The sequence below is a fragment of the Anopheles stephensi genome, chromosome 2, assembly GCF_013141755.1.
Source record: "Anopheles stephensi strain Indian chromosome 2, UCI_ANSTEP_V1.0, whole genome shotgun sequence".
NCBI lineage: Eukaryota > Metazoa > Arthropoda > Insecta > Diptera > Culicidae > Anopheles > Anopheles stephensi.
The window spans coordinates 16521951-16547369 of record NC_050202.1 but is presented as its reverse complement, the minus strand read 5'-3'; the positions used below and the strand labels follow the sequence as shown (position 1 = coordinate 16547369).

The 25419-nt window shown below is 46.6% G+C and overlaps 1 protein-coding gene across 2 annotated transcripts; it reads left to right on the top strand.

Annotated features, from left to right (window-relative positions):
• The first annotated feature begins 215 nt into the window (after positions 1-215).
• LOC118507197 (protein TIS11-like) lies at positions 216-24024 on the top strand. 2 transcript variants are annotated; one of them, XM_036045272.1, is made up of 5 exons: positions 216-719; positions 818-2090; positions 18227-18786; positions 18911-19393; positions 19424-24024. In XM_036045272.1, the coding sequence occupies exons 2-5, from the start codon at positions 2028-2030 to the stop codon at positions 19887-19889; spliced, it is 1572 nt and encodes a 523-aa protein (XP_035901165.1). In that variant the 5' UTR covers positions 216-719; positions 818-2027; the 3' UTR covers positions 19890-24024. The 2 variants fall into 2 exon arrangements, with proteins under 2 accessions (XP_035901165.1, XP_035901164.1); XM_036045271.1 differs by having other exon boundaries at positions 18911-24024.
• The last annotated feature ends 1395 nt before the right edge of the window (positions 24025-25419 follow it).

The window sequence follows — 25419 nt, the reverse complement described above, 5'->3', positions numbered from 1 at the left end:
GCCAATTTACACGCAGCACAAAACGCGCTTGAAACGCACCCGTCTCAGCAGGTTGCACACACGCGCAACCAGTGGGCTTCGCATACACCAGCGTGCCTACTCTTTCACGCACACTCAATCCGCCCGTACTGCCTCAACGACTGTGTGCGTGTGTGTGCCGTCGTGCCGTACGCGCGCGCTTGTAGTGGTGTACGGCAGCGATTCCAACGCAGTGCGAGCCACCAAGTGCGATCGCTTCCAACACACGGGCACAGAATTGAAACGAGCGGCGTCCAGTGCAGATCGTAGCGGACTTAGCGCAGCAGTTGCGAACGAGTTCCGGTGAACCAAAGGTTTTGAACTGTGCAAGTAAGGCCCACACGACGGCGGCGCGCTACCACAATAAGACGAGTGCAGCCAAATTCGGAACAACGAGTGAATATCGAGTTAAAGAAGCAGGCGAACGTTTGCCCAAACAACAGCCAAGTTTCAGTGAAACGTTGTCACACTCACCTAGCCCGGGACATTGTTTTGCTAAGTTTTCCGCGATTTATAACCCCCCACCCGGTGTGTGTTGTGCCCCATAGAAAGGGAGCATACATTTCCGCGCACAACAGAACAAACGCATCAGTGAGTGTGTGTGCGTGTGTGTAGTAGAACTTCCGCGATTAGAGTCGAATCCGGGGTCCGTCAGCAAAAGTTTAGTAGCAGCGGTAGTTTGTTGAATTTAAGCTCAAAATGTAAGTATCATGTGAAGGAATTAGCCGAAAAAAAATCTCACCAAGTCGTGATTCAATAGCAGGTCTAACCTTATTTTCCTCCTCTTATCTCATTCCAGCGCCAACTTGGTGATTTACGTAGGAGCAGGATTTCGATCAAACCAATCGCGTTCTAACACCCGATTTTCCCGGTATTTTTGGTGCGAACAAAAGAAGCAAACATTCTACCTTGTTTTCGGGTGTATAAAGTAGTGTACTATTGGCAAAAGTGAAATATTCGCGTACATATTCCTCAATCGAATTGTGGTTTAGTGTGAGTCTCTCATATAATCATACCCGGGAAACCATTTTTGATTCTGTGCTATTGGAACCCTGCTTCCCTTCACTTGCTCCCACCTCAGTTGGAAAATCTCATCATCACAGAGGAGCCGATATAGGAAAGTTCAATACACTAAACGTGCGCGCACGCTAGATAGAGCACTGGTACGAGCCGGTTTCAAGAACTGCCCAACGCAAAAACAACAGGCCAAGGTTAAAGCAAAAGTGAGAAAGAAAGGCGCGCAGTATTTCTTCTGTTAGTGAAAATCATTATTTAACCGCAACAAATAGTGCATTTTCCCAGAGCCGAAACGAATTCGCTATTGTAAGCGTGTGTGCGCGCTAAAAGAGAAAAGAAAAAAAAAAAAAGATTACTCGAAATTGTTCTGCTGCTGTTGCGAAGGAAGAAAACAGGACGGCAGGCAGCTAAAGTCGCGTCCTGTCAGTTCCCGTACTTAGCCAAAGCCACCGGAATAATAGTGGAGTCGTCGTCCTTAATCGGAAAACCAACAAGCAAGTGTTTTTTGTGTGTTGTGTGTGTAGTTTGCGGCGATATCAAATTTTATTGTGTTGAGCTTTTGTTTTAATATCCTTCACGATCGCCATAACAAGTGGCGTGCGGGTGTGAGTGTATGAGTGCGCGAGTTTTTATTTTACTACGCTGATAAAAGAAGCTGGCAAGTGAGTGTAGGAAAGCCCTGCCCTAAGAAGCACGCGCCATCCCTCTGATATATCGTAGTGAAGTTGTGTTGTGTGTGTCCTGAAGATCGATCGGAGAAAATCCCCAATCACACGAGATTCTTCTCTGTCCTGTGTCAACGCACCCACAGCCTCCAAGTGTCTCAGTTATCATCTTCGGCTCTATCCGCGACGCGCCACTCAAGTGTGTGCGTATGTGCTAATTAGTTGGTGCGTTAGAAGAGTGTGCCCTGGCGAAGGGAAAGAAGAAGAAAGATCACTGCAAACCGCAAAACGTCTAGATACGCGCGCATCTCCGTAGCCAACAACAACATGTCTACTGCAATAATGCACAGCACGTCACTCTACGACTTTGGAGAGTACCCACGGAACAAGGTAAGCGAGATATTCGTAGTAGTGCAGTAACAACACACATGCAAACTTGGCACCAGAGTGCCATTTTATCGTAGCGAGAATTAAAGGAAGATAACCTCTGTTGTCCTGGGAAGCAAATGGCGCCAAGAGGAGCGTCCTATATATGGGGACGTGCTGTGAGACCTTCTTCGGACAGGTCTTTTTGCCGAAGTTTCCTTCTACCTGAGGTGTGCTTTTTTGTGGTAGTTTCTCTCTTGTTGTGGGAAGTACAAAAATCGCGCCAGGGTAAGTTTTATCGTTTTTTTTTTTTGGCAAACAACAATTTCGTCTCTGCGCCTTGTGGTCAGGAAGCAGGGACCCTTGTCGCCACTCTTTCCGTAAAACCATACCTCCCCAGGGACAGTCCTCTCGAAAGAGCGAACCAAGAGTGAAACTGTCATTTGCATAAGGTTTATAGTTGTGTGACGCGGATTTTGCTGTTGTAGAGGGACGGACCGTAGTGGTGTGTGGTGGGTGCTCGTGTTTTTTTTTTTGGTCCAAAAGCGTTTCAAAAGACTCCTTTGGACGTGGGGATCGAGTGGATACTATACACCGGAATCACCCGGGTAGGAGACAGACCCCCCTCCCCCGCTATATAAGAGTTGGTGCGCCCGCCCTCCCGAAGTTCGATCGATCGACAGCCCGCAACCAAGCCGGCAATAACAGCAATAGCAGCAAATAAGTCATAACTTTCACTGCTCTCCACGCCGTTATGGTGTACCGGAGTAAACGTTTTTTTGTTGCCTGCTACGGTTGGCTGGGAAGAAGGAGGTCCACCGCATCTTGCAGAGTCCCTACCCCAACATGCGCCATCACCCCAACCCTGATCGTTACGAATGATCTCTTGCCTTCGTGCAATGTGCAAAACCAGGGGGTCCTCTCGGCGCGAAGTCTTTCTGCAGCGCTGCTACGAGTCCCCTCCGGTATTCATGCGGAACTGAAGGGACATAGCTATGGAGAGACACTTCGATTCGCTCTTAAATTCGCAATCACACCGTACAAGATGAAGGTGCGAGCTGTATATTATTAGTTTAATGATTTACTGCCACTGTTTCGCTGTGGAGACGATCGCACGAAACACAGGGTTGTCCTCTAAACAAGGGTCCGAGATCTGTGTTGAAGATATGGAATGGCTCTCGATCGCGCAAAAATTGATGAACTTCAGCCAATCAAATTCGTGATCATCTATGTTAGATCAAGATATTTTGACACCAGATCATGTCCCAAAGATCCGAGGATCAACATCAAGAAAAAGCGTAGTCTAAGCTCTCAAACTCTCATATTCTCTGCCCTACGCATTACGCTGTCCTTATAAAGACATCATAATTACAAGGAAAGCTTGAAGTAAAGACATCCTTCAGCATGCTAGCAGGTTCTGACCACAAACAAATTCCAAGATGTTCAAGCCTTGACGAGGGAAGACGCGGTAATATACATATCAAAACACACGAACTCCCGAGCCAGTCCTCCTCCATCGGTGTGGTTTCTGTTACCTGATATCAATACAGTAACAACCACCCAAGTTTTCTGGAGTCCCTTCGTTCCATTGCGAGTAGAACACCAGCAGCAACAGCTAATCCAGTTATCTAGAACACAACCCCTACTGCTGATGGAACTGCCGATCGATATCTTCCTGGAAACACACATGTTGGTGGTTTCGCTAGTAGACTGTGTGTGTGCCTCACTGAATTCAAAGGCATGGGATGTTGGTATATTGCGTCCAAAATCCCATGTTCTCAGGCCCGCGATATCTCTCATCGCAAGAACACTCGTCCATTTAAAGAGGAGACCCCCATACGACCGCATGGTTAGGAACGAGTGTGGTGACACACACCAAGCCGCGGCAGTTCGCAGATAAAAGTGTGTAGTTTAGCGTGCCTCGTCTATTGGTTTATGTGGTGCGTCTTTTATGCCCGGTTTGACGCAATGGTTCCTCCTCGGGCTACATGTTTGGCAGAGGCAGCAGCGCAAATTGGCTTCAATGAGAAGAAATTGAATACACCAATTGAGTCAGAAGTGGGTAAAGAAACTCTGTTGGTCTCCCCCAGATGTTGGCCTGATGTTGGGGGGAGAGACACACAGCAAGATATAATGTTGTGTTTGTTGTTATACCCTCTCCAAAATCCTGCAACTTGCGCGCCCTGTCCCTTCTCGACATGACCGGGACTGTCATTTCTATGTCTCAAACGCAGACACACACGCATGGAGTGAAAAATACTGATGCATGTGCGGCGGCAGCGGCGTCTTGGGTCATCCCGGTATTAATTGCTCTTGATTTAAAATCACCACAAATCATTCTCTCGCGCTGGTGTTGCCTTCTTGTGGTGTGTGGAACACAGTTGGTTGATTGTCTATTGCTGAAATTCTATTACTTTGGCGCCATGTCACTGAAAAGCAAGATCAAATTCCATCAAATACGCGGCACAGTTGCTCAAGGGGGTGTTGAATATATGTAGAAGTCGTTCGGTGGTTGTGGTTGGGCCCTGCCGAGTATGACTAGTTCTCGCACGGTTCCCTCATTAGCATTGATTAGGTTTTTCTTTTTCGCTGCTGCTGCTGCCGCCGCCGATGTGTTCGTAGCTCACCAACTCACCAACTCAACTTCATATCATCACCCCAAAAACAGAAAAAATAAAACTTCGTGTTGACGTGTGGGTTTCGCCATGTTTTTGCGGAAGTTAGCTGCTGCTGCCTCTCTAGCAGTGGTGGATGGTGTGTGTGTTCCTTTTTTTTGCATTCTTAATATGTTTTTATCGTAACTTTTCGCTTCACCTCCTCTGCTTCTTCTTTCTCGCGCGATCGAGGAGGATCTTGTTGTTGGTGTGTGGTGTGTTTGCTACTTTGCTCCATATAAAAGCGGGTTGCGCAGCAGGTGAATCACCAAGCCAGCCCGACCACGAAATAAAAAGCAACCCCCACCACCGATGTGAGTAATGAATTTTTAAAATCATTGACGCTCTACGAATACCACCTCGGCCAGCCAGCCGGAGGGCATTTACAATGAAGAGACACCTCACCGCGCCACGATGGATGGGTTGGCAAGTGTGTGTGTGTGTGTGTGTATGAGCCAGGAGGGTTTGTTTTTGTGCATCTCTGTACTCCCTTCACGCATCGTTACTCCTTCGGTCCCCCAAAAAAAAAAAAGCCCAGCTATCTGTTGTTTTTCTGCAAAGAATTCTGCAATAATATGCGCCATCATGGTGGCGACCCTAAAGCAACAGCAGCGGGTCTGTTGTGTGTAGGGGGGGTTCGTCGTTGCAGTTATTTGTTCCGGGAGATCCGCACTTCACAAGGTCGTCACGGTCGTATTCCCGCTCTCTTTGTGTGCTTACTTCCGTTCCGATAGTGTAATTCGGGTACGGGGTGTCTCATCTTACCATACACAACACAGGGAAAGAGTGAGAGCCCTCAGCACAAGGGTCGCACAGCAACTATGAGAAGGATGGGTGGGAAAAATGATATCATGCGGGTGCGGCGTCCTATGTTCCTCAACGTTGTTCTTTCCCTCCCTACTAGTTGAGCTCAGAACTTTTCAGAAAAGGGAAAAGTGCGTTATGCTGGTAGTGTGTGGTTCTTTGTGGGGTCCATTACCCTTTGTTGCTTCTAACTGTTGTTATCTGCCATTAACTCTTCGTGAAAAACCTTGGGCAACAGTTTTTCCCTTGATCACTCACTCTCTGTGGTTGGTGGTGACTGCTCCGCTATGCCACATTTGATTTTCCCATCAGAGTTCTCCAGCAGAGTGTGACGTTTTCCGGATTTTGTCACACTAAAAGTCAGTTTTGTAAACGGGAGGGTTGAGATCTGTCTCGCCATGTGACTACAAAACAGCGTCCACATAGGGGGCGGAATAGCAGCAGATTCTTGATAAGGTGCGGCCCTTACACCCTATACTGCTTCACGCACTTCATGTATCCTTCTAGTTGGTGGGAAAGATCGCCCTCTCGATCATCAACCAGCGGCAAGTGTTTGGGTTTCGTTTTTAACTCCTGGTCCAAAACTTTGTCCAAGCAAAAGGCATTGGATAATCCGATTGCATCAAAATGCGTAAGTGAGACCTCTCTCTCTCTCTCTCTCCAACAGCTGTGCTTCATCCTAGAAAATGTGGGTTAAACCCTACCGGAAGAAAGCTTTTCCACCGCGCTCTCTACTGTCTGCGCGCGAATATTTCTCATGAACGAAAGGAAAATTGGTACAACAAAGAAAGTGACTGAGGAGCGAAGAAAAGAAGCAAAAGAAAGATGTTGGTGGAATTAAGAGGAGTTGCACAACTCTCATCATCACCCATCATATTCCCATCATCCGCGCGCGCGCGCCGGAAGAGTCGGAAACAGATTATCTAACAGAGGAGTGAACAGCGAGGGATAGAGAGACAGGTCTTTATGGACAGGTTTTTTTTCTCTTGCGATGTCTGTTACGTTCGTAACTTCCTGAAACTTCCCAAGCAGACAGACTCGTCTTCATTCCTTCCATGTGAGATTCCATCAAGAGTACTTTTTTTCGCGGGAGATTCATGATGATGAACACTTATTCGATGGTGGTGTTACGTCTTATGGACTACTCTACTCCACATATAGACTGGCATTGAAGATATCCTCCCTATTTTGTGTCTGTCCATAACTTCCTCCTACATCACCTAGTAGTGGAGTTCAGAAAAGTAAGAGTTTTTTTGTTTCTCCAACCTCCTTTACTTCTCTAATCGCGAATCACTAAGGCACTAAGAGAAGCATATGGCGAGGTTGCGCCAAGTCTTCCCAGCAAGAATCCAACAAGAAGAGCCAAACACACGCCACCCCACGCCAAAGAACGTGGTAGAATAATTGCATAAATTAATCGTTCGTTTTCAATTTCGCTTAAACCCCTCTCCACCACCACAACGTTGAGTCCCACCAACGGGTTTTGGACCTGACTCTGACGCGAGTCGTGGAGAGTTATGCCTAGGCTTTTTTTTTGGGAGCTTGGAGTTGCTTATATTCCTTTCCCTTTTTTTCATGTTCTCTTCCGCTTGTTTTTAGGGTCGTGTGCTCTGTTTGTTGTGCTGATGGCGGCCTGCCCATCATGCTCTCGTTGAATGAATTCGTTTTTCCCTTCCATCAGCAAAAAAAAAAAGCCGCAGAGCACAACAAAACACACAAGTGTCTTACTTTGTTTTTGCTGCGCGTTCTGTGTGTAGCGTTATGATAAGTGTAGTTCCCGCAACATGATGGAAGCACACCAACAAAGACGCGGTGGCGGCTACTCCACCAAGTGTGTGTTGGTCCACTGCGCTTTGCGTGTGTTATCATTTCCAACTCCGCACAAGAGTATCAAGAAGCATGTTATAAAGTGAGTGCTGCGTATGTGGCGCAACAGAGTTGTAACATGGCATGGTGCAGTTGATGCATATTATGCTTGCGTAAGGTGTAGCGTCCAACATTTAGCAGATACGTTCAAAATATATTTTTGCGTCACCCACCACCACCACCATCAGTAGAAAACAGCAGCAGGGGGAACGTTCGTTGAAGAAGATACAGGATGGTCAAGTGTAAAAGACCGTAAAGGATTTACTTGAGTGAGTCAAAGCGAAAACCACAACACCCACCTCTTTCAAATGGAGAGACCCTCAAGCAGAATGGGGGGGGGGGGGGGGGGGGGGGGGCACAGGGTTTTATGTGCCAACTTTGTCTGTCGGACCAACCGGGGAGAACTGGAGAATTCTGTAATTTTATGGACAGCAACAATTTATGCGCACTCGCGGTCATGTGGACGTCACACGAAGCGAACCATGTCGAACATATCAACCAGCCCGTGTGATTTAGAAGCTCCTCTTCCCTCGAGTAGACGAACGAAAGGAAGACGGAAGACGACGACCTGACCATAAACCACAGTCGTGCTCTCGAAGCTCACGCCGCACGGGGGTCAGTTGCCCTGAGAGACGAATTACTAATTGCTGTTGGCGTCTCTTTCTTGAGGACCTAGACGACTTTACAAGACCAAGTTACTAGCAGAATATATTTTGGACGGGTTGGGAAACACCGAATGACCTCATCGAGAGTTGTAATTTCGCCATCATGATTAGGATTGTGTTATTTCCAACGCGCAATCCAACTTCCAAACTGCAATAACTTCTCAACTTCAATTCCTTAAGCCCTCCACACCTACGCAAGCAAACACGGGTTCCAGTTCGATGGCATCGTGCAAGTTACTTGCGATTGGAATTGGAGTGTTGGGGCCTGCTCCTATGTATGCATGGATAGATGATATAGACATATTGCCATCATCCTTCACCTCGCTTGCCTGATGATTATGCAGCATGTTAATAATAATGTTCGTTGTCTGCAAACCCCTCCCCTCAACCAGCTGTGTGGTGGTGGGTGTGTGGATATATTATTGAACACTTTATTCTCCCTACCCCAAGACCAAGACATGAGGTACGTCCAAGTTGATCTGTGGAGCATTCTCCAAACTCTACCGCAGACGGATCTCTGTCTGTCCTAAACCCGTAAACCTCTGGACTCTGGACTTCAAGTCTCTTAAGCGGAGTTGCTACCACAACTCCCTCTAACTAACTCTCTTCCATTTCGGGTCGATCGTTCCAACCACAATTTCCACCCAACATCATGGGTTCGCCGAGTGATCTAATAGTATTCCGAATGGGCAACCAAGCAGCAGCAGCAGCGTGTTTCACACCCGTCTTCATAACTTTGCTGGCTTTTCCGCCAATTATACAACTTTCCTCTTCGCTCTTTCATTATCGAACAAGTCCCGCCGCGCGATATATATTGAAAGCGAAATCCCCCACGACGGCGGCGATGATGATGCTCTCTATTATGGAACGCACTTCTTCGGATATAGTGTTACGAGTGCGGAACCACCATCAACAACAACCACCACCAACCACTACTGCTTGTGCGATAAAGCACGCGCGCCTGTGTGTGTCTTGTGGTGGTTATAGCGAACGGCGGGGCCGTTTATTATCTCTTTTCCTTCCGCAGTTTTTTTCCTACCCCCAGAGACTGCGCTCTTTTTCCTCTTCTGTAACATAGGAGGTGGTTTTGAGGGTGGAAGTGGTGTCTCCAGCTTTTGTCATCTCGTTGGCATCAACGCTACCTTTCTCTTCATCTCCTCTGTCGGAGATCACGCGATCGTCTGGAGAAAGAAGAGAGGGGGGCAAGATCATGTGGGGGTATGTCCGGGAGTTACGGGAATGAAGGTGGTTTCTTGGCGAGTCTGTGCGTATTCGATTGCGTGACTCTGTGTGCTGTCGACTCGTGGACAAGAAGCGAGTCGCGAGTTGCTTTATGGCAGCTTTGGTTGGGGTTGGTGTCTAGTAGTCTTCCACCACATGGTTTTCTCGTTGGTTTCAGGTCCCATTTGCGTTGTGTAATATAGTGCGTGAGGGAGATCTTTTTCTTTTGAAGTTGATTTCCATACTCAATTCAAACCCCCATACATCGCGATTTATTTGTGTTAAAACTGTTAAGAAAAGGTTCAGAAATATAAACAAGAGACCAATACGTCGCCCTGAGACTTGATCCTCAATGACTTGAACTTCAAACTTTTGCTTTCATTTCTTACGGACATTGCAAAACTCTTGCACTTCTTCTTCGGCCTCCACGGAGGACAAACATCAAGTTTTCTTTCGCACATCTCCCTCCCACAAACTCACCGGCCCCACCCTCTCCCCTTTAAACCAACTCAAATCGCGGGGTGGCGCAAACTCCGCTTTTGGCGTGAAAAAAGGCGCGAAATTCGTCACAGCGAGGAGAGCCCAGCTCGTCGGCGCTGTCGCTTTCAATGAGGTTCAGTTTTTGGGGCCACCGGCCCCCCGGATGTAAGAGTTTGGTTCGCGAACCTGGCAAAACCAAACAGTTGAGGGCGACGTTTTACATAATCAACGACGAAGTTTTTTTTTGCCAGCTTCATTCCATGGTTCCGTATTTGGACTTTTTATCCCAGTTTCTGGACGGACGGGTGCGGTATAAAAATCAATTGTGAGAGAAGAGGTGATGGCGAAGTTATTGTTTGGGATCTCTCTCTCCCATCTGGTCTTTGTGAGGGGGCAGGGAGCCAGGATATGAAAGTGTGGTTTGTTGGAGTTGGCCCCAAATTGGTTGACAGAAGGAAAAAAAAAAACAACAAACCTTCGAATTAATATGCATATCCGGTTGGTTCGGTTTTGGACGTTACTTCACCACCTCTTCAGCCTCCCGAGCTGTCAATTAGCACTGACAGATAAGCTCTCATTAACAACAGGGGTGGCATGGAGAAGAAAAAAAAGACTTCATTACACGACGAACCATCAAGATTTAAATCGCGAGAGTGAGAAAAGTTCCACAAGTAGCAATCAAACCGGAAGCGCATGCAGCATAATCATCTTTTCTTGTGATGTCAAGTTGCGCGTCGTCGTCACTTCTCGGCGTCGTCGTTCCCAAACAAAAACAATCATCTTTCCGCGGGGTTTTTTTTTTTCTCTCCGTGTGGGAGGATTTTGCGCGGAAATGTGCAGATTATTGGGTTCATAATTAAGTCGGCGCAGCTGCCAGCAGCAGCAGCAGCAGCAGCCCTTTTGGTGTATGTGGTGAGGCCCACGCAGTTTTTTTTCCTATGCTGCTACTCCATTGCATCTCTCCACGACCCACGGGCGTAATGTAACGAGATGAAAATTTATCACGATATTCAATTGCCGCTTGTTGCGCGCGAATCCAATTTCCCTAACCATTACATTTTGCCTTCCGTACCGGCTCTCACAGTGTAACGAATGAATGGTTGAATGTGTAGGCGGTTTTGGCGAAAAGTAGAGACAGTCATTGCACTCGTTTGTGCACTTTCTTTTGCGCGCGTGTCATAGGGGGAACGTTCCTTGTTCGGCGAGAGTAGGAGAATTTATTATAATTTATTAGTGTAATAAGCAATCCATCCTCTGTAAGGCGTTGTAACTATTGTGACGTTTGTGAGTTGGGAATTCGGTGCACGTCCGGCTCATAACTTTACTCCTTGTAGAGAAATTAATTAATTAATGTCTTACTGGGAAATACTTACAGAGCTCCTTTCCACACACAAGGATTGTCATTCGAAGGTGTTAGTGTGTGTGTGACGTAAGCAGTGCGTTGCAGAGGCCATTCAATTTCTCGTACAAACATTACACAGTTAATATGACAAATGTGCCAGATGATATGGCAAACAAAGTGTCGCAATATTATTTCATAATATTTTCCCCTACCGTATCAGCTTACCGTAGAGAGGGGGAGGAGGTAGTCTGCTGAGAGGGGCCTCGTTGATTGATTTCATTTCACAGGTGTTTGTAAAACGATCGTGTGCGTTGTGTGATGAAATTTTTCACATAGTTATGCTCCTCCGGTCACAAGTCGTCCACATGAAGCTAGCGATTTGAGCTGATTTTTTAAGTATCTTTAGCTCTTCTTGGCGGAAGCAAGGAGAGGTATGGGGGGGGGGGTGTCTAGTACTCCCCGAAAATAATTATCCGTAGACACGCAACAAACTTGAAGTAGTATAGAGAGTGGTTCCTATGGAAACCCCCGAGAGTACTCTGCTTCACTGTGATCAACAAACTTCACATCAACCAAGTCTCTTGAGACGGCCACAACAATGAAGCGAGGGAATCATTTTTTACGAGCTCTTCTCTAGCTGAGCTCCTAGTAGATCAGGAGAGAGATCGTGAGAGTTTCTGCGCTCACTTTATAGAGCTTGATAGATTAAACCGGAACGGAATAGGGGTTGATATTACTAGCTGAAGTAATTATTGGAGGATGACTGAAGACTTCGACCGATCGTCATCATGATCGACTGTTCGCGGTTGTCAAAACTTCTTCTGGAGCTTTGCCCAAGATCTTCAAAAAACTTCCAAGTGCCAAAACGAAACCTTTAAGGTCTCCCACCTTGTCCCACCAGTGTGTTTGGTTCCGTCCTATATGTTCATTCATTATTCAGCAGCGCAAGCGCTTATGCGATCGCACGATTAGAGTCACACCAAAAAACACCCGTGTGAAGTGTAGTGTTGTGTGTACTGTACTACCCCTGTAGTAAGTCCAAGCTGGTGGACGTGTGTCGTCGTGGAGTGGCCTAAATAGCCCAACTTCTTCAACAAACGAATTTCCCTTCAATGTACGCACACCCAAAGTTCACACCACCACCACCAGCGTTCCCTCATCAGATTGATTGTTGATGAAGACTCGCTCTATAGCTTGCCAGTGGAACAACGTGTCTCATGTTGTAGATCGAACCCCCCCCCGAAAAGCCTTTGTTTTGCCGATTTTTGTTTTCCTCTTCTTGTGTTCGAGTGCTTTTCGGCGTTGACCTTGAAGAAAGTAAAAGCGTATCAGAAGAAGAGCGCGCGCGCCCTCGTATTTCGGACACATGAGGGGTGGCGTTGAACGGTGGCCGGAATTCGAAACCTAATTCCTCGGCTCCAGCCTTTAAACCGCACAACGTGTGCGTCGTCTACATCAACTTACTGACATTGACCAAGCAGCGGTTCAATTGTGAATTAAAACAGCGCGCGCGCGCGGGCACTCGGAGCACTATTATGCGACGTCGTCAACGTCCATCAGGTCACCTGGTCTCTTCCTGGTCGCATGAAAATGGGACAACACGCGGGACAGTAGTAGCGTGGCAGGCACATGCGTACCAACGTGCACTGTGACAAAATGTAGCGGCAGATGAGATTTGCCAAGTCACACGCGTCGCAAATTGCGCGTGCAACACTGTTGACAGGGAGGGAAGTCCAAGGCGCTTTCGTTGGGTTGCTGATCGTGAGGCAACATTTGGAATTCCCGACATCCGGGAGTGTGTAGTACCTGAGGATAGTGGGCAGGTGATAAGGCAAGGCCTCGCAGTGTCCTCAGACATTATAAGCAGGTGGTCCAAACTGTTTGATCAAACCCGGGGACCCATTTTGTTTGCCCCTCTGAAAACGATGAATCTTTTGCGATAATAAATTGAAAAGTGAAAATTTACCTTGGCGGCGTGTAATTGCCTTTTTGTGCCCTCATTTCTCTCACCATCCACGACCTTCTTCTCTACACTATTGCGAGTCTCGAAACCTCGCCTATGCCCACACCAAGCAGAGAGAAATCTATTGCTGCAAAAGTATATCATAAACTGCTGCTCTGCTGTGCGTGTGTTGCACTTGCAGCACCTGTGTGAGTGTGTGTGACTCTTGCACATTGATCCAGGAAACGAGAAAGGGCACTGATTTCTTTAACTTCGTTGCTGGCGGCCGCCAACGCCCCCCCCCCCCCCCCTCCCACTCTCTCCCATAGATTTGCGCGCGCAGTCTAGCGGCAAAAAAGTGAAGGTAAGAAAAATCGATCTCCTGCCTACCGGTTGAGGGTGGCATGGGAAGGCCCTCCCGCACGTGCAAGAAAGGGGGGGTGGTAGAGGATGTCACGAAGAGATGTGAAGTTGTTACGGTTTTACCTTTTCACTTTCATTTTCATCACTGCTCCAGGGGGGGGAGAACGATGTGGTAATGTGTGGGCCAGGGAGAGGAGCAAAAGCGTCGGAAGAGTCGCCCGGGAATATCACGTCAGTTAGGTGGTGTGTCTCCTTCCCCTTCCCCCCTTGGTACTGATTGAAAATTGAAAACTAGAGCTTATTTTGCGGCTGGCAGATTTGCATGGTGAAGCGACCAGGAGGGAATGGAAAGAAATTGTGAGGTTATTTTCCTCGCTTATCTATTCAAAATCACATCTTGTCTCGTGTGACGCCGCCGCCATCGCGAGGCAGAGGAGGATCTCGATTGTTGTTGTGATTGCTCAGAGTTTCTATACACCCTAGAGCTATATAGAGTGAGGTCTTTGGACGACGACCCCCTCTTTTACTGTAGAGCGCAAATCTTTCTAACGCCTAGCAGTAATTGCAGATCGCCGTAAATTATCCTTCAAACTCCTCCGGGCAATTGATAGCAAAAACAACTTGGTGTGGTGGTATGGTTGGCGTCGTCGTCAACCTCTAACTTCCTGGTGGAGAGGGGGCTGTTTGACCACACCACCAGTGCCAGAAAAAGTGCACTTCGAGTGTGCAGTTTTTCCTGCCCAGATCTTCGATTACCCCGAGGAGGGCAGCAGCGCAAGCAAAGCGTGTCAAATGAAATGGAAAGGTGTGGTACGGGCTACAATTATTAGCATGTTGCTTGGTCCCCAACAATTCCCCTCCCTATCCAGTGCCAGAGATATCTGAAGAAACGAGAAGGAAGGAGTAGTAGTAGGTGACGTGAATCGGATTCGCCTTGATCGATTCGGTCAGGTCTCTGTCCTCGGCCGGGGAGAGACCGGTTTGTTGATCGTTTTGCCCTCCCCGGGGGGGTATAGTTTCATTTGCACGATTTTTAACGGTGCTGAAGTTAGAGTGAGGGACTTGCATATTGCATCCACCACGACACTCGGTCCCCTCTTCCAACGGTGTACAGTTTAAGTGTACTGTTAGGAGCTGTCACCTTATCGTGCACGATCGTGAGGCTAGTTAAAAAAAGGGCGCCTCCAGATATATTGCCGAGCCGAGGAGAGCAGAAGGGTCTCTCAAGGTAGTCTTAGTTAACTAGCAGCATTTGAAAGCTTCCTATTTGAACTATTAGCTATTGTGAAGTCGGGGGGTTAGTGTAAAGAATTGAAATGAAAACTAGAATAGAACGATAACTTAAAAACACAACAGCAACGCATGGGAACAGTTCGCATAAAATCACCAAACGAGACGCAAATATCTGCCAGCAGCAACATCTACCCACGTTCACTTTCGAAACGGAAGCATGTCTCACATTCGTCGTGAACAACTGCTGCTCCCCCGGGTAATGCTGCTGCCGGCAGAGATATGTCTTCTTGCGCTGCAAACACCCTCTTCGTCTCGGTAGAGACCCCGTTACATTGTGTGTTCACTTCTCAGTCTTTCATGACTTCAACTTCAACTTACTCCCACCGAAACGTGGCGCGCTTGAAACCGGTTTTCGTAAAAAATGCCGTTTCCTTCTGCCCTCTGTTGTTGCACTCTAGGTCTAGACCGCCTTACGCCTTCTTGTTTTGGGATATTTACGGAAAACAGGGACTGTTCTATTCTCGAAGTCCGGTCTGGAGTGTGTGTCTGACCTCCGTCTGACAGGGTTGAATAAATCAACCAACACCACCAGATCGGTTGGTAACAATAATTGTGATGTGTCCTCTAGTACTATGAGATAGGGCTCTTCCTCTCTCTGTCAGCTGTAAGTGTGTCATTTTGGCAACAGAGACACAGGAAACATGTTTCTAATGATCATCATGATCTCCTCCTCTACACTGGCGGCTGTACCGTTGAAGGACAGCTTTCGCGAGAGACAATGCGCCAATGCGCGTCTCTTGAAGTCGTCGACCAAACTTCACAGACTTCAGCACCCCGTCAAAAAAGTAGCAGCAGCGCGCGCCACCACACAACGCACATTAATGCTGCGTGGGAAATGCCAACTCCGAAACCGAAACAATGCCTCACGTTCGGATGACATTTTGCCTGCTGCACACATAACACACACTGGAAAGAACAAAACATGTGCGCGCCGGAAAATGCGCCACATAAGCAGCTCTCCCCCAGAGGGTTCCCAGCAATTGCTACATACTGATGTTGTGCAGTGTCCCCCCCCATTTCAAACTTCCTTGTTTTGCCGGTTCCGATATGCGATATTCATGGGTGCGAAACGGAAAGCAACAAGTTTTCCGTGGCCATTTTTACAAAGTTTCCCATGCCAACTGCTGCTCTCAGTGGCTGATGAAACCCCTCTCCTGGACCTGGTGTGTGTCGTGCAATTGCTGCTGTTGCCATGCCACCATGCGTGTTGGCTTACCTCTTTTGTGCGGAAGTTATTGCTTACATACCTGTTGCAGCGTAACATTTTCACACGAAGAAACGCCTCTTCTTGTTTTAGCTATGTAAGACCCCCACGATAGGTTCAAATAGGCTTAAATATCCTAGAAGAGTCAGAATTGCATTCGATTAGCAATAGATGCTTTATTGGGATATTGGAGTAGGTTCCAAAATCCTATTACAGAATCGATTCCTAGGGAGCAACAACACTACTCCCAACCAATCCGGACCTTGAGGGGTGGTAAGGCCTTATTCGCTTTCATTTCTGGAATGGAGAGCCTCCTCTTCTGCTTTCTTGCTATCCCCCTGCGGCGGTGCTACTACTGCTCACGCAATCTTTAGACAAAGTGTGTGATTCCGAATCGAGGCCCCGCACACAGGTCTCGTGTTGTAACGGTTATTTTTTCGTTTGCTTTTTTCCCTCCTTTCTTCATCCTTTCCATTTCATTGGCATTCTCCAATACGCCGCCGATGATGATGGCCACCGCCGCACGGTTGCATAATCGGACACCGGTCGGGTATGCGCGCGAGATCCACATGCTCTCTTCGCGCGCCACACGTGTTTATGCTGCTGCTGCTTCGTCTCCTCGCCAGGTTCACATGTGCTTGAGGGGTGGAGGGCTAGGCACGAACTTAGATTATCGCAACTCCCCTTATCCTCCCTTGGTGCCCCGGATGATGTTTTGAGTCATAATTCCGGTTTTTTCTCTCTGTAATAAGAGAGTAGGTACACTCGGTGGAACTCTGAGCAAAAAGAAAAAGCACCGAAAGAAGCAACTTCACAGATAAGCTTGTATATCATAGGGCCGCTTCAATTATATCCGAGGACCATCGAAGTAACATATAGGCGGATGGAATCGAATCCCCCGAACAAAAAAAATCAGCCAGGGAAAGTGTGGCGCCAGCAGAGCCAGCTTTTTTATCCTCGTTGACTAGTGGGTAGTGTAGATGGCGGCACAAGCCTCCACTATATTTTGTTTCTTGACGAGCCTCGTCCGGCTTGAGAAATTAGGACACTTTCACTTTGGTTTGACCATATGCAACATTAACGCGACCGATCGGTGTTTTTGTGTTGATTGCGCCAACCTCCGGCGGGATGGTGGATAGGGTGAGGAGGAGGCCGGGAAGCAACAGAGGAATTATGACACAACCAAAAACTCAAAAGCCGGTCTCACTCGTTTGGCGTGAGAAGGGAGGGGGCAGCAAAAAGCCGCCACAGGCAATCGAATTGTAACTCCGGACGGCCCAGAGTCTCTCTGGCAGAAGTCACCACCAAGCAGAAGGACGTACAACCCAGAGTCTGTGTCTGTGTTGTGTCTCGCACCGTGTAGTCATCAGCCTCTGTGAGCAGTGGAGCAGATGAAGGATTGTAATCAAAACATGAAGTCACAGGGGGGGGATACAAACAACAATAACTACTGTCATATGCACGTGTGTGAGGAGAGGGATGTGTTTTTGGTCCGAATAACTGCGACCTTTTGGTGACTGGCGGGTGTGTTTGAGTGGTGCTGCCCTGCGACGTCCTTCGGCAAGGTTGTGAAAGTTTTGTCTGCTCTGTTGGGTGCTTTTCTTTCGGGAAATAAATAGAGAGAGAGAGAGAGAGAAGCGGCACAACACACAAACCCGGTCACACTGGTCCGCTTTTTGACGCGCGCGCGAAAGCTGCTTTGCCTGCCTGCCTGCTGCTACCTCTGGGGAGACTCGTTACGTTATGCAACGGCGCCCGTATGGGAGAGAGACACCTCGCACCGTGCATCGCTATTTCCTCCAGCTGTCCCCAGAGCAGCCTGACTGTCTCACATAACGATACACGTTGTCACCCTCCAGCTATTCGATGAGGAGGACCTCGCTGCCCATTTTTTTTGCACGTGGTACTCTCGCGGGTTGTTATCGATCTGCCCGAAGGGTTCGCTATCAACATTCCGACAAGGTTCTGGGTTTTTTTTTTTTTTGCACAAAACTGTGTACGATCCCGCGCTGATGATAATGTGTATGTGCTACAGTGTCCGCTCAACAACAACTCCACAACACGTCGAAATGTCTGAGAGCAGCAGCAGCAGCGGCGCTGTGTGTATACACCCTTATCTCAACGTCCACACTCCAACGACAAGGGGGAGAACTGTTGTTGAGCTTGATAAGATAGGGAGAAGCTTGCTTGCCTTACCACACGTTCGGTCCCCCCGTTCTTCTTGGTTGAAGAATGAGTTGTCCATTTAAAAACGCGTATTTTTATTTTTTGTATTTGATATTCATCAAACTAACGTTCGGTCTCCTCTTTCTATGTTTCCTTCCAGAACCAAAACAGCACTTCCCGAAGCAGCAACTCACAGATGATCGTTGGCGGTGGTGGTGTTGGTGGGGGCAACAACGTGCACAACATCACCCCCGTCGGTGTATCCAGCAACAGCAGCAACCAGCTTACGTTTTCGTCCGTATACCTTAATGCAACCTCGAACAGCAATGCTCAACGGCTTAATTTGCTGTTCGCGCTGGACGAAGGGGCCACCGGGCCGTCGCAGCACAAGCAGCAGCAGCAGCATGGCGGTGGTGGTGGTGGAGGCGGGGCACATCATTCCCTGTACCGTACCGCTTCCCAGCCGGCGACCCGCCACAAGATGGAGGATATCCTGGATATGCTTTCGCTGAACGCTGGCATGAAGCTGCTGCCGGAGCTGACCAGCTTCGGCAGCGCGGCCAGCAGCGCCAACTCCATCAACAGCAACAACGGCGGCAGCAACAGCAGTAACAGCAGCAACAACCAGCACGCTACTAGCAACACTTCCTCCTCCTCCGGTCACCGGAAGTTGGAACGAACGCAGTCCGAACCACTGCCACAGCAAGTAAATACCTCGAGGTAAGTGTCCTCTCTCGTTACCCACAGGCTAATGGTTTTTGTTGAGCCAAACGCGCCCGGTTTCTGATGCGATTTTGTTAACAATTTTTGTTTCTTTTCCGTTTTTTTTTCTCTCTCCAAATAGATACAAAACTGAACTCTGCCGACCGTACGAGGAGGCGGGAGAGTGCAAGTACGGTGACAAGTGTCAGTTCGCGCACGGCATGCAGGAGCTGCGCAACTTGCAGCGCCACCCGAAATACAAGACCGAACTGTGCCGCACGTTCCACAGTGTGGGCTTCTGCCCGTACGGGCCACGCTGCCATTTCGTGCATAACGCTGAGGAGGCGCGCAACCACAACCGTAACGTGGCCGCTTACCATGCACGTTTGGCCGCGGCTGCCGCAGCTGCCGGCGGCAACAACTCGTCCCAGTCATCGCAGGGTGCGACCAGGAGCAGCAGCAACAACAACAACAACGGTCCCAGTATGATCAACAGTAACAACCATCATCATGGTCACGGTCATCACCACAATCAGCAGCAACACAGCAGCAGCAGCAGCTTGAAAACGCTGTCCGTGGTACAGCTGCATACGGCGGCCGCTGCTGCCATACTGCAGCAGCAAACATCCATCGCTCATCATCAGCAGCAGCAAACATCCATCGCTCATCATCAGCAGCAGCAGCAGCAGCTACATCATCATCAGCAGCAGCAGCAACACCACCACCACCATCATCATCAGCTGCCACTCAGCCCGGCACTGTCGATGTCCACCGGTTCGGATCGGGCCTCACCGATCGGTTCGCTGTCCCTCAGCCCGACCACCTCGATGGCCAACTTCTTCCCGGAAGCGATCAGCCCGACGCTCCAGCAGGGTGGTGCTATACCGCAACCGTTCCTCCTCCCCACCAGCCCACCGGCCAGCCCGATCGAAGGCCTGTCGCCCATGGCCAGTCCACCACCGTCGTCACCCTCGCTAGTCGCGATGACGTTGGGTGGTGGTCACGGTGCCGGCGGTGCTGCTGGCAATAATAGCTGCTCCACCAACGGGCAGGAAGAGCGTCTGCCGGTGTTCAACCTGCTGAGCTCCGTCGTGGACCCATACTCTCAGCTGACGCTGTAGAAACCTTGCACATAACTTTGTTTCGGAACTTTGTTTCTGACGTCGTGTCCCTGCCCTCCCCTTGGGGATGATGGGCGGGTGGAACGCGCCGGGACACTTTTGAACGATGTTTTTGTTTTGCTTTTTGGAGCAAAAAAAAGCAACAGCTTAATTGAGCTTTTGTCGACCGGCGCATATTATTCGGCAAATTAGCGACAAACATTTGGTGTAAAGAATTGAACGAACTTGTGTGTGTGTACACACGCACAGGTGCATCCCCACGTAATATTTCCATTATAATTTCTATGGGGTTCCCTCTGGTTATAATGGGCGATCGAGAGAAGGAGAGAGAGAGATACATTTATATATAGTACACAACAACAACAACAACAACACACCACCTGATAGTGTTGGCCCCGCTGTAAAACGCTTACGAAATAGGTCTCAGAGATATGATGGTTAGGCGCGTGTGTGATACTACTCTGTGTGGTGGGTATTTGTTTGTTTTTTTTTTTTGGCTTTTTGTTTTCGGGGATTACTACTGAACATTTCTGACGTATTTATATTTAAATCTATTTGAACTTTGCCCCTATACTTTTTTTGTGTGGATTACATGAAACTGAAATGCAACAGGAGGAGGTTGGGTAAAGGTAGCAGTGTGTGCTGTGGGGGAGAGTATGCAAGAAGGAAGAGGGAACTATCAACTAATAATGAAGCAAACTAATAATGGATTATAGTAAGAGAAGAAAAATATTTATTGATTTTTGCACTATATTTACATACACCGCCACCCTCCCCACCCCGCTCGACCCTCCTTTTTTTTTCGTCTTATTCTATTTTCTTATGTGATGTAAACGGTACGGTTAGAAATAATATTATTGAAATATTTCTTTTAATTATTTGCTCTTACTAGAAATAGTGTGTAACGAACAACGTTTTTTTTTTTTGGGGGGTGTTTTCATTTTGTGCACTTCATTCGCTGACACGGCAAACCGGAATGAAGGCGAGATGACTACGCTCTACTGCTGACTATGAGAAATACAAAACCCCCACATCAGGTGTTGCGAAATTCACCTGACCGATAGTGAGGGAAATATAGATAAAAACACCGAGTAGCACGTTGTTTGATAAAAAGCGCAAAAGAAAACACTCACGCACACACACACACACCATCCTTCAGTCCCCTTTTCTCGGGGGTGAGGGAGGTGGGTGAAATGGTGCACCGGGGTTCATCCGGGTGTGCACTTAACCTGCTGATAGGGCAAATGCGCTTAGGGCAGAGTATGAAAGATGGTGGTAGAAGAGCGAGTGAGGAAGAGTTTGCCAAATGGAAGTGACAGAATTTAGAGAGAGAGAGAGAGAATTCATGCTTAAACGATATGACGAGAGAGACAGACACATTTTCTAATGCTCGACAATAATGCTATTTTTTCCACTATGATAATTCCTATCACAGCATTTTCTTCTACTGTTGTTGTATCTACTCCGTATCCCTTTACCGCCTTTCTCTGAGGACAGTAACCCACACACACACACTTGCATATATATATTATAGTCACAAAACTCAGATTTATTTAATGATTATTTATTACATCTACGCAAAGCACGATAATAACAATGATATCGATAATTTCCACATACACACTCACATTATTCGCACAGTTTTTCTTACTACTACTACTGCTACTGTTTCTACTTTTTGAATTAATGAATTAAACACACACACTCACCACCAACTCAATAAGCGCTATCCTTGTGGAAAACCGGATCGGAAGGACGACGACACACTGCTGTCGTCCCTCAACGCATCTCTCTCACTCTCTTCCCGCACGCGTGCGCCACACTCGGGAGTCGTCGTCGTATATTATTAAACGGATTTCGTATTTTTTTATACAACTATTATATTACACTGTGCCTATATATTATTTACTTACACATACACGCAAACGGAATTTCGGAGCTTTTTACTCGCGGCTCCGTGTGTGCAAATCCTGGGTGATGATAACGAATATGTAATGTTAGTAGTGGTAGGAGGAGGAGGTGGAGAAGCACAACAGCAACGAGCGCACAGCAAAGCACTATTAAGAATCCCTTTTTTAATTTATTTTATTTATTCTCAACTTCCTTGGAATGAAACGAAGAAAAAATATGCAAGCAAGCGTTAAAAAGCGTAACAAAATCGCACAAACAATATTTGTTGTCCACATGGGCTGATCCTGAAAAATGGCTCACAGGATGGAAATACGCACACACATATCACCGTTCACACAAACATATACTACAACAGCTAGCTGACTCTTTTATAATAATAGCCCATTTTTGTAACATTCTGGAAACGAGACTCACCCACCTATTCACGGATTAATAGCAGCAAGCAATTGCTGCAATTGCAATAATTGTTAAAGCAATATTTTTTGGAGAGCATTATTTATGCAAAAACGTGATGCAGATTTTTTTTTTTGTGTGTGTAATACCTCCATAATTGCGTGCGTGTGTATAGGCCGCTAATTTATATACTAAACATGCAAAAGACGAACTATTGTGTTATAAAATAGAGATGTTGATATGATGGTGTGTGCGTGTATGTGCGAAGGATGCGTAACACAACAACTACAAAAAAAGTGATCACTAAGCTAAAGCACGATTTATAGATGTTAGTAGGACCAAAAGAGCCGGCGGCATTCGCTCTCCTCCCCCATTTTCCCTCCCAATGGTTTATGGGGGGAAAAGGTTGAGGGAGAAACGCCATCGATTGGAACGGATTTTGTTGTGCAGAATGAAGGAGGAGAAACAGAAAACCCCCCGTAAGACAACGAAGTAAAGGAAAAAGACGATAAATTTGAGCGAGAGAGCGCGGGAAACACTAAAATCAAAACAACGCGATAATATCGATAGTTCTTCCTAGTTTTTGTTTTCTTATAATTTTTTTTTGGTTTGTTTTTTTTTGTCTATACGTACGTGAAAAAAAATGCTATTATGACTATTGTATAATTATTATTATTATTATTATTATAATTATTATTTTATTTACTATTTTATTGTCATCGATTTATCTATATATATTTGTATAATTAACACGTAATTATAAAGTTTTCTACTGCGCTACTATATTACTCTTATACACACATTTGTACATTTGTAGTAATTTATACCTTTTTTCCCCTCCCCCGTCCGGTGTGTGCCGTGTCACACGCGGGGGGGGTGCAAGAGTGTTTTTTTCGTCTCTTTATTATTTTATTACTATCCTCTGCTCTATGTATGTGTGGGGCACACTTCATACTACTGCAAAAACGCACACCGGGTTTTGTGTAGTGTGGTGTACCATATATGCATGTGTGTAATATGATGAGTTTTTGGATTCACCAATCGAGTGCCTTATGAGAATCGAATCACACAACCACACACACGCAAGCGTCATCGAAACCCAAACAACAACGAGCACATTACACACCAGCGAGTCATCATCCACAGTGACAACAAACCACCAGCAAAATGTGCTTCCAAAAGTAAATCGTACGCTCGCGGGAGGAGGATCAGGAAAACCCTTTCTTCCATTGAGGGCAGATCGATCAGCCACCACACCCGGGGTGTTGTGCGTTATCAACTCTGTGTTGGCATGCAAGTAAGCATCGGGTGTGTATGTGTGCCCCGGGGTTGTTGGATTATGATGGGGAGGGGGGGCACACGCTGTGCTGTGCCTGTGGTGTGATTTTCTCCTTCCAATTGTTCCATGTGTAAAATGTTAGCATTACCTACCGCATTAGGGGGGTGTAAAGGAAAGCGCGTTTCCTCACCGAGCAAAACTCTATATTGATAAATCGAATTAAGGCCGCGTGTTTTTCAATTATTATAAAATCACAGCAAAAACAAACAAAACAATGATGGGTGATTGCATTGAGCAACAACAGCAACAAAAAAAGGATAAAAAACCTCACCCCCAATCGTGATCATAACCGGTTAAACAGTGCGCCGCCACAGCACAGCATACAGATGTTTGATTTTGTAAGGAAAAGGAGCGAAGAATTGTATGATTGTTAGGTAGGTAGGTAGTGGTCGTGTCTCCTGGCTGGGCGCAACCAGGAACCGAGTTTAAGGATAAAATGTGAAAACGAAGAAAAATAATACACAAAAGCTATATAAAATCAACATAATCTAAGATGTGTGTTGCGTTTCGTTTGATGGAAAATCCTTCCACATGTTCAGAGAGAAATTCGAAAAGATTTTGTTTTTATTCCCCCCTGCTGTTTAGCTTCTCCTTTTTCCAGCGTTTTGAAGTTAATTCTTCATGTGATAATGTAGTAGCACGGGGATCTTTCTAAATCCGTGCTTGAGACAGACAATTATTAAGGTAATTTTTTTTATTCATATTTCTTTAATAGCCGTAGGTGTATGTGCCTTTAATTTTAAATATAGGGGTACCGAAAGGTGTTAAACCTAACCTGCCGACCCACAACTGGTCTGTGCAAAAGGACAATAAAAATTAGCCAGCCACATACCCTTCGCCGATTGACGTCCCTGGATTTGATCGCTTTGAGGAAGGAAATGTAATTTTAAAATATTGTCTACATAAACAAAATCCCACATCCAACACACAATAGCACGTAATAGTAAGTTTTAACAATTATAACAACAACAAAAAATCACAAACCAATACAGCAGAAATGAATGAAACATAGCAATGATCTCCCCCCAAATTCTAGCCCTGTTCGATGCCGTACTTTGATAGGGATATTATTTATTACCTTCCACACCCTCTCTGTACAATAAATTATTTTTATTTATTTAAACAACACACCACAGAGCCACAGTAAAAGCGAGACTTAAGTTAATTCTAAACGATACAAGATTCCTTCAATACATGACTCACACACTTTGTGAGCACCTCCAGAGCAAGCATTTCCTTGAGGGGTGTCGTTGAATCACAACTTCAAAATGGTGTAGATGCGAGTGTTAGGAGTAGACAAGAGCAAAGACAGCAAATATCAGTACGCAGTCTTCCATATAAAAGTGTAAACACAAACGATTGAGCCCCTCGACGTATCATTTTCTGCACCCAGCCGCGTCCAAGTCGATGAATTTGAATGTGAAATATAACAAATTGTGAAAAGTCAATCGCTATGGTTAAGAATAAATAAAACATTTAGAAAAATAGTTTTTTTTATTTGCATTTTTTTTTCATATTAATTATAGCTTCGTTTAGATCAATTTGCTTTACTGTTTGTTTGCTTTTATTTTATTTTTCGTCTTGTTCTTCGCACTTCGAACAACCTTCTCCATTATATCAATCCGGGTTTTGCTGAACACTTTCACAATCTTTGGTGTCGTTCGCGTCACGGGTTTAGGGGTCGAAAAACAAAAGTAAAACAACATCGCGCTCGACGCAGCACAGCCGATCATGAGCTTGTTGTGAAGTGAACGGCGGAAGGAACTACGCCTAGTTCCGGTTCGATGGAGGAGTTGGGCGTAAAGTTTTGTTTGATGAGCTTCGAGATTTTTAAGATTTTTTGGCAAAATTGTACGAGTTTAGTTTGGACGTCTTTTACTTCGTTCG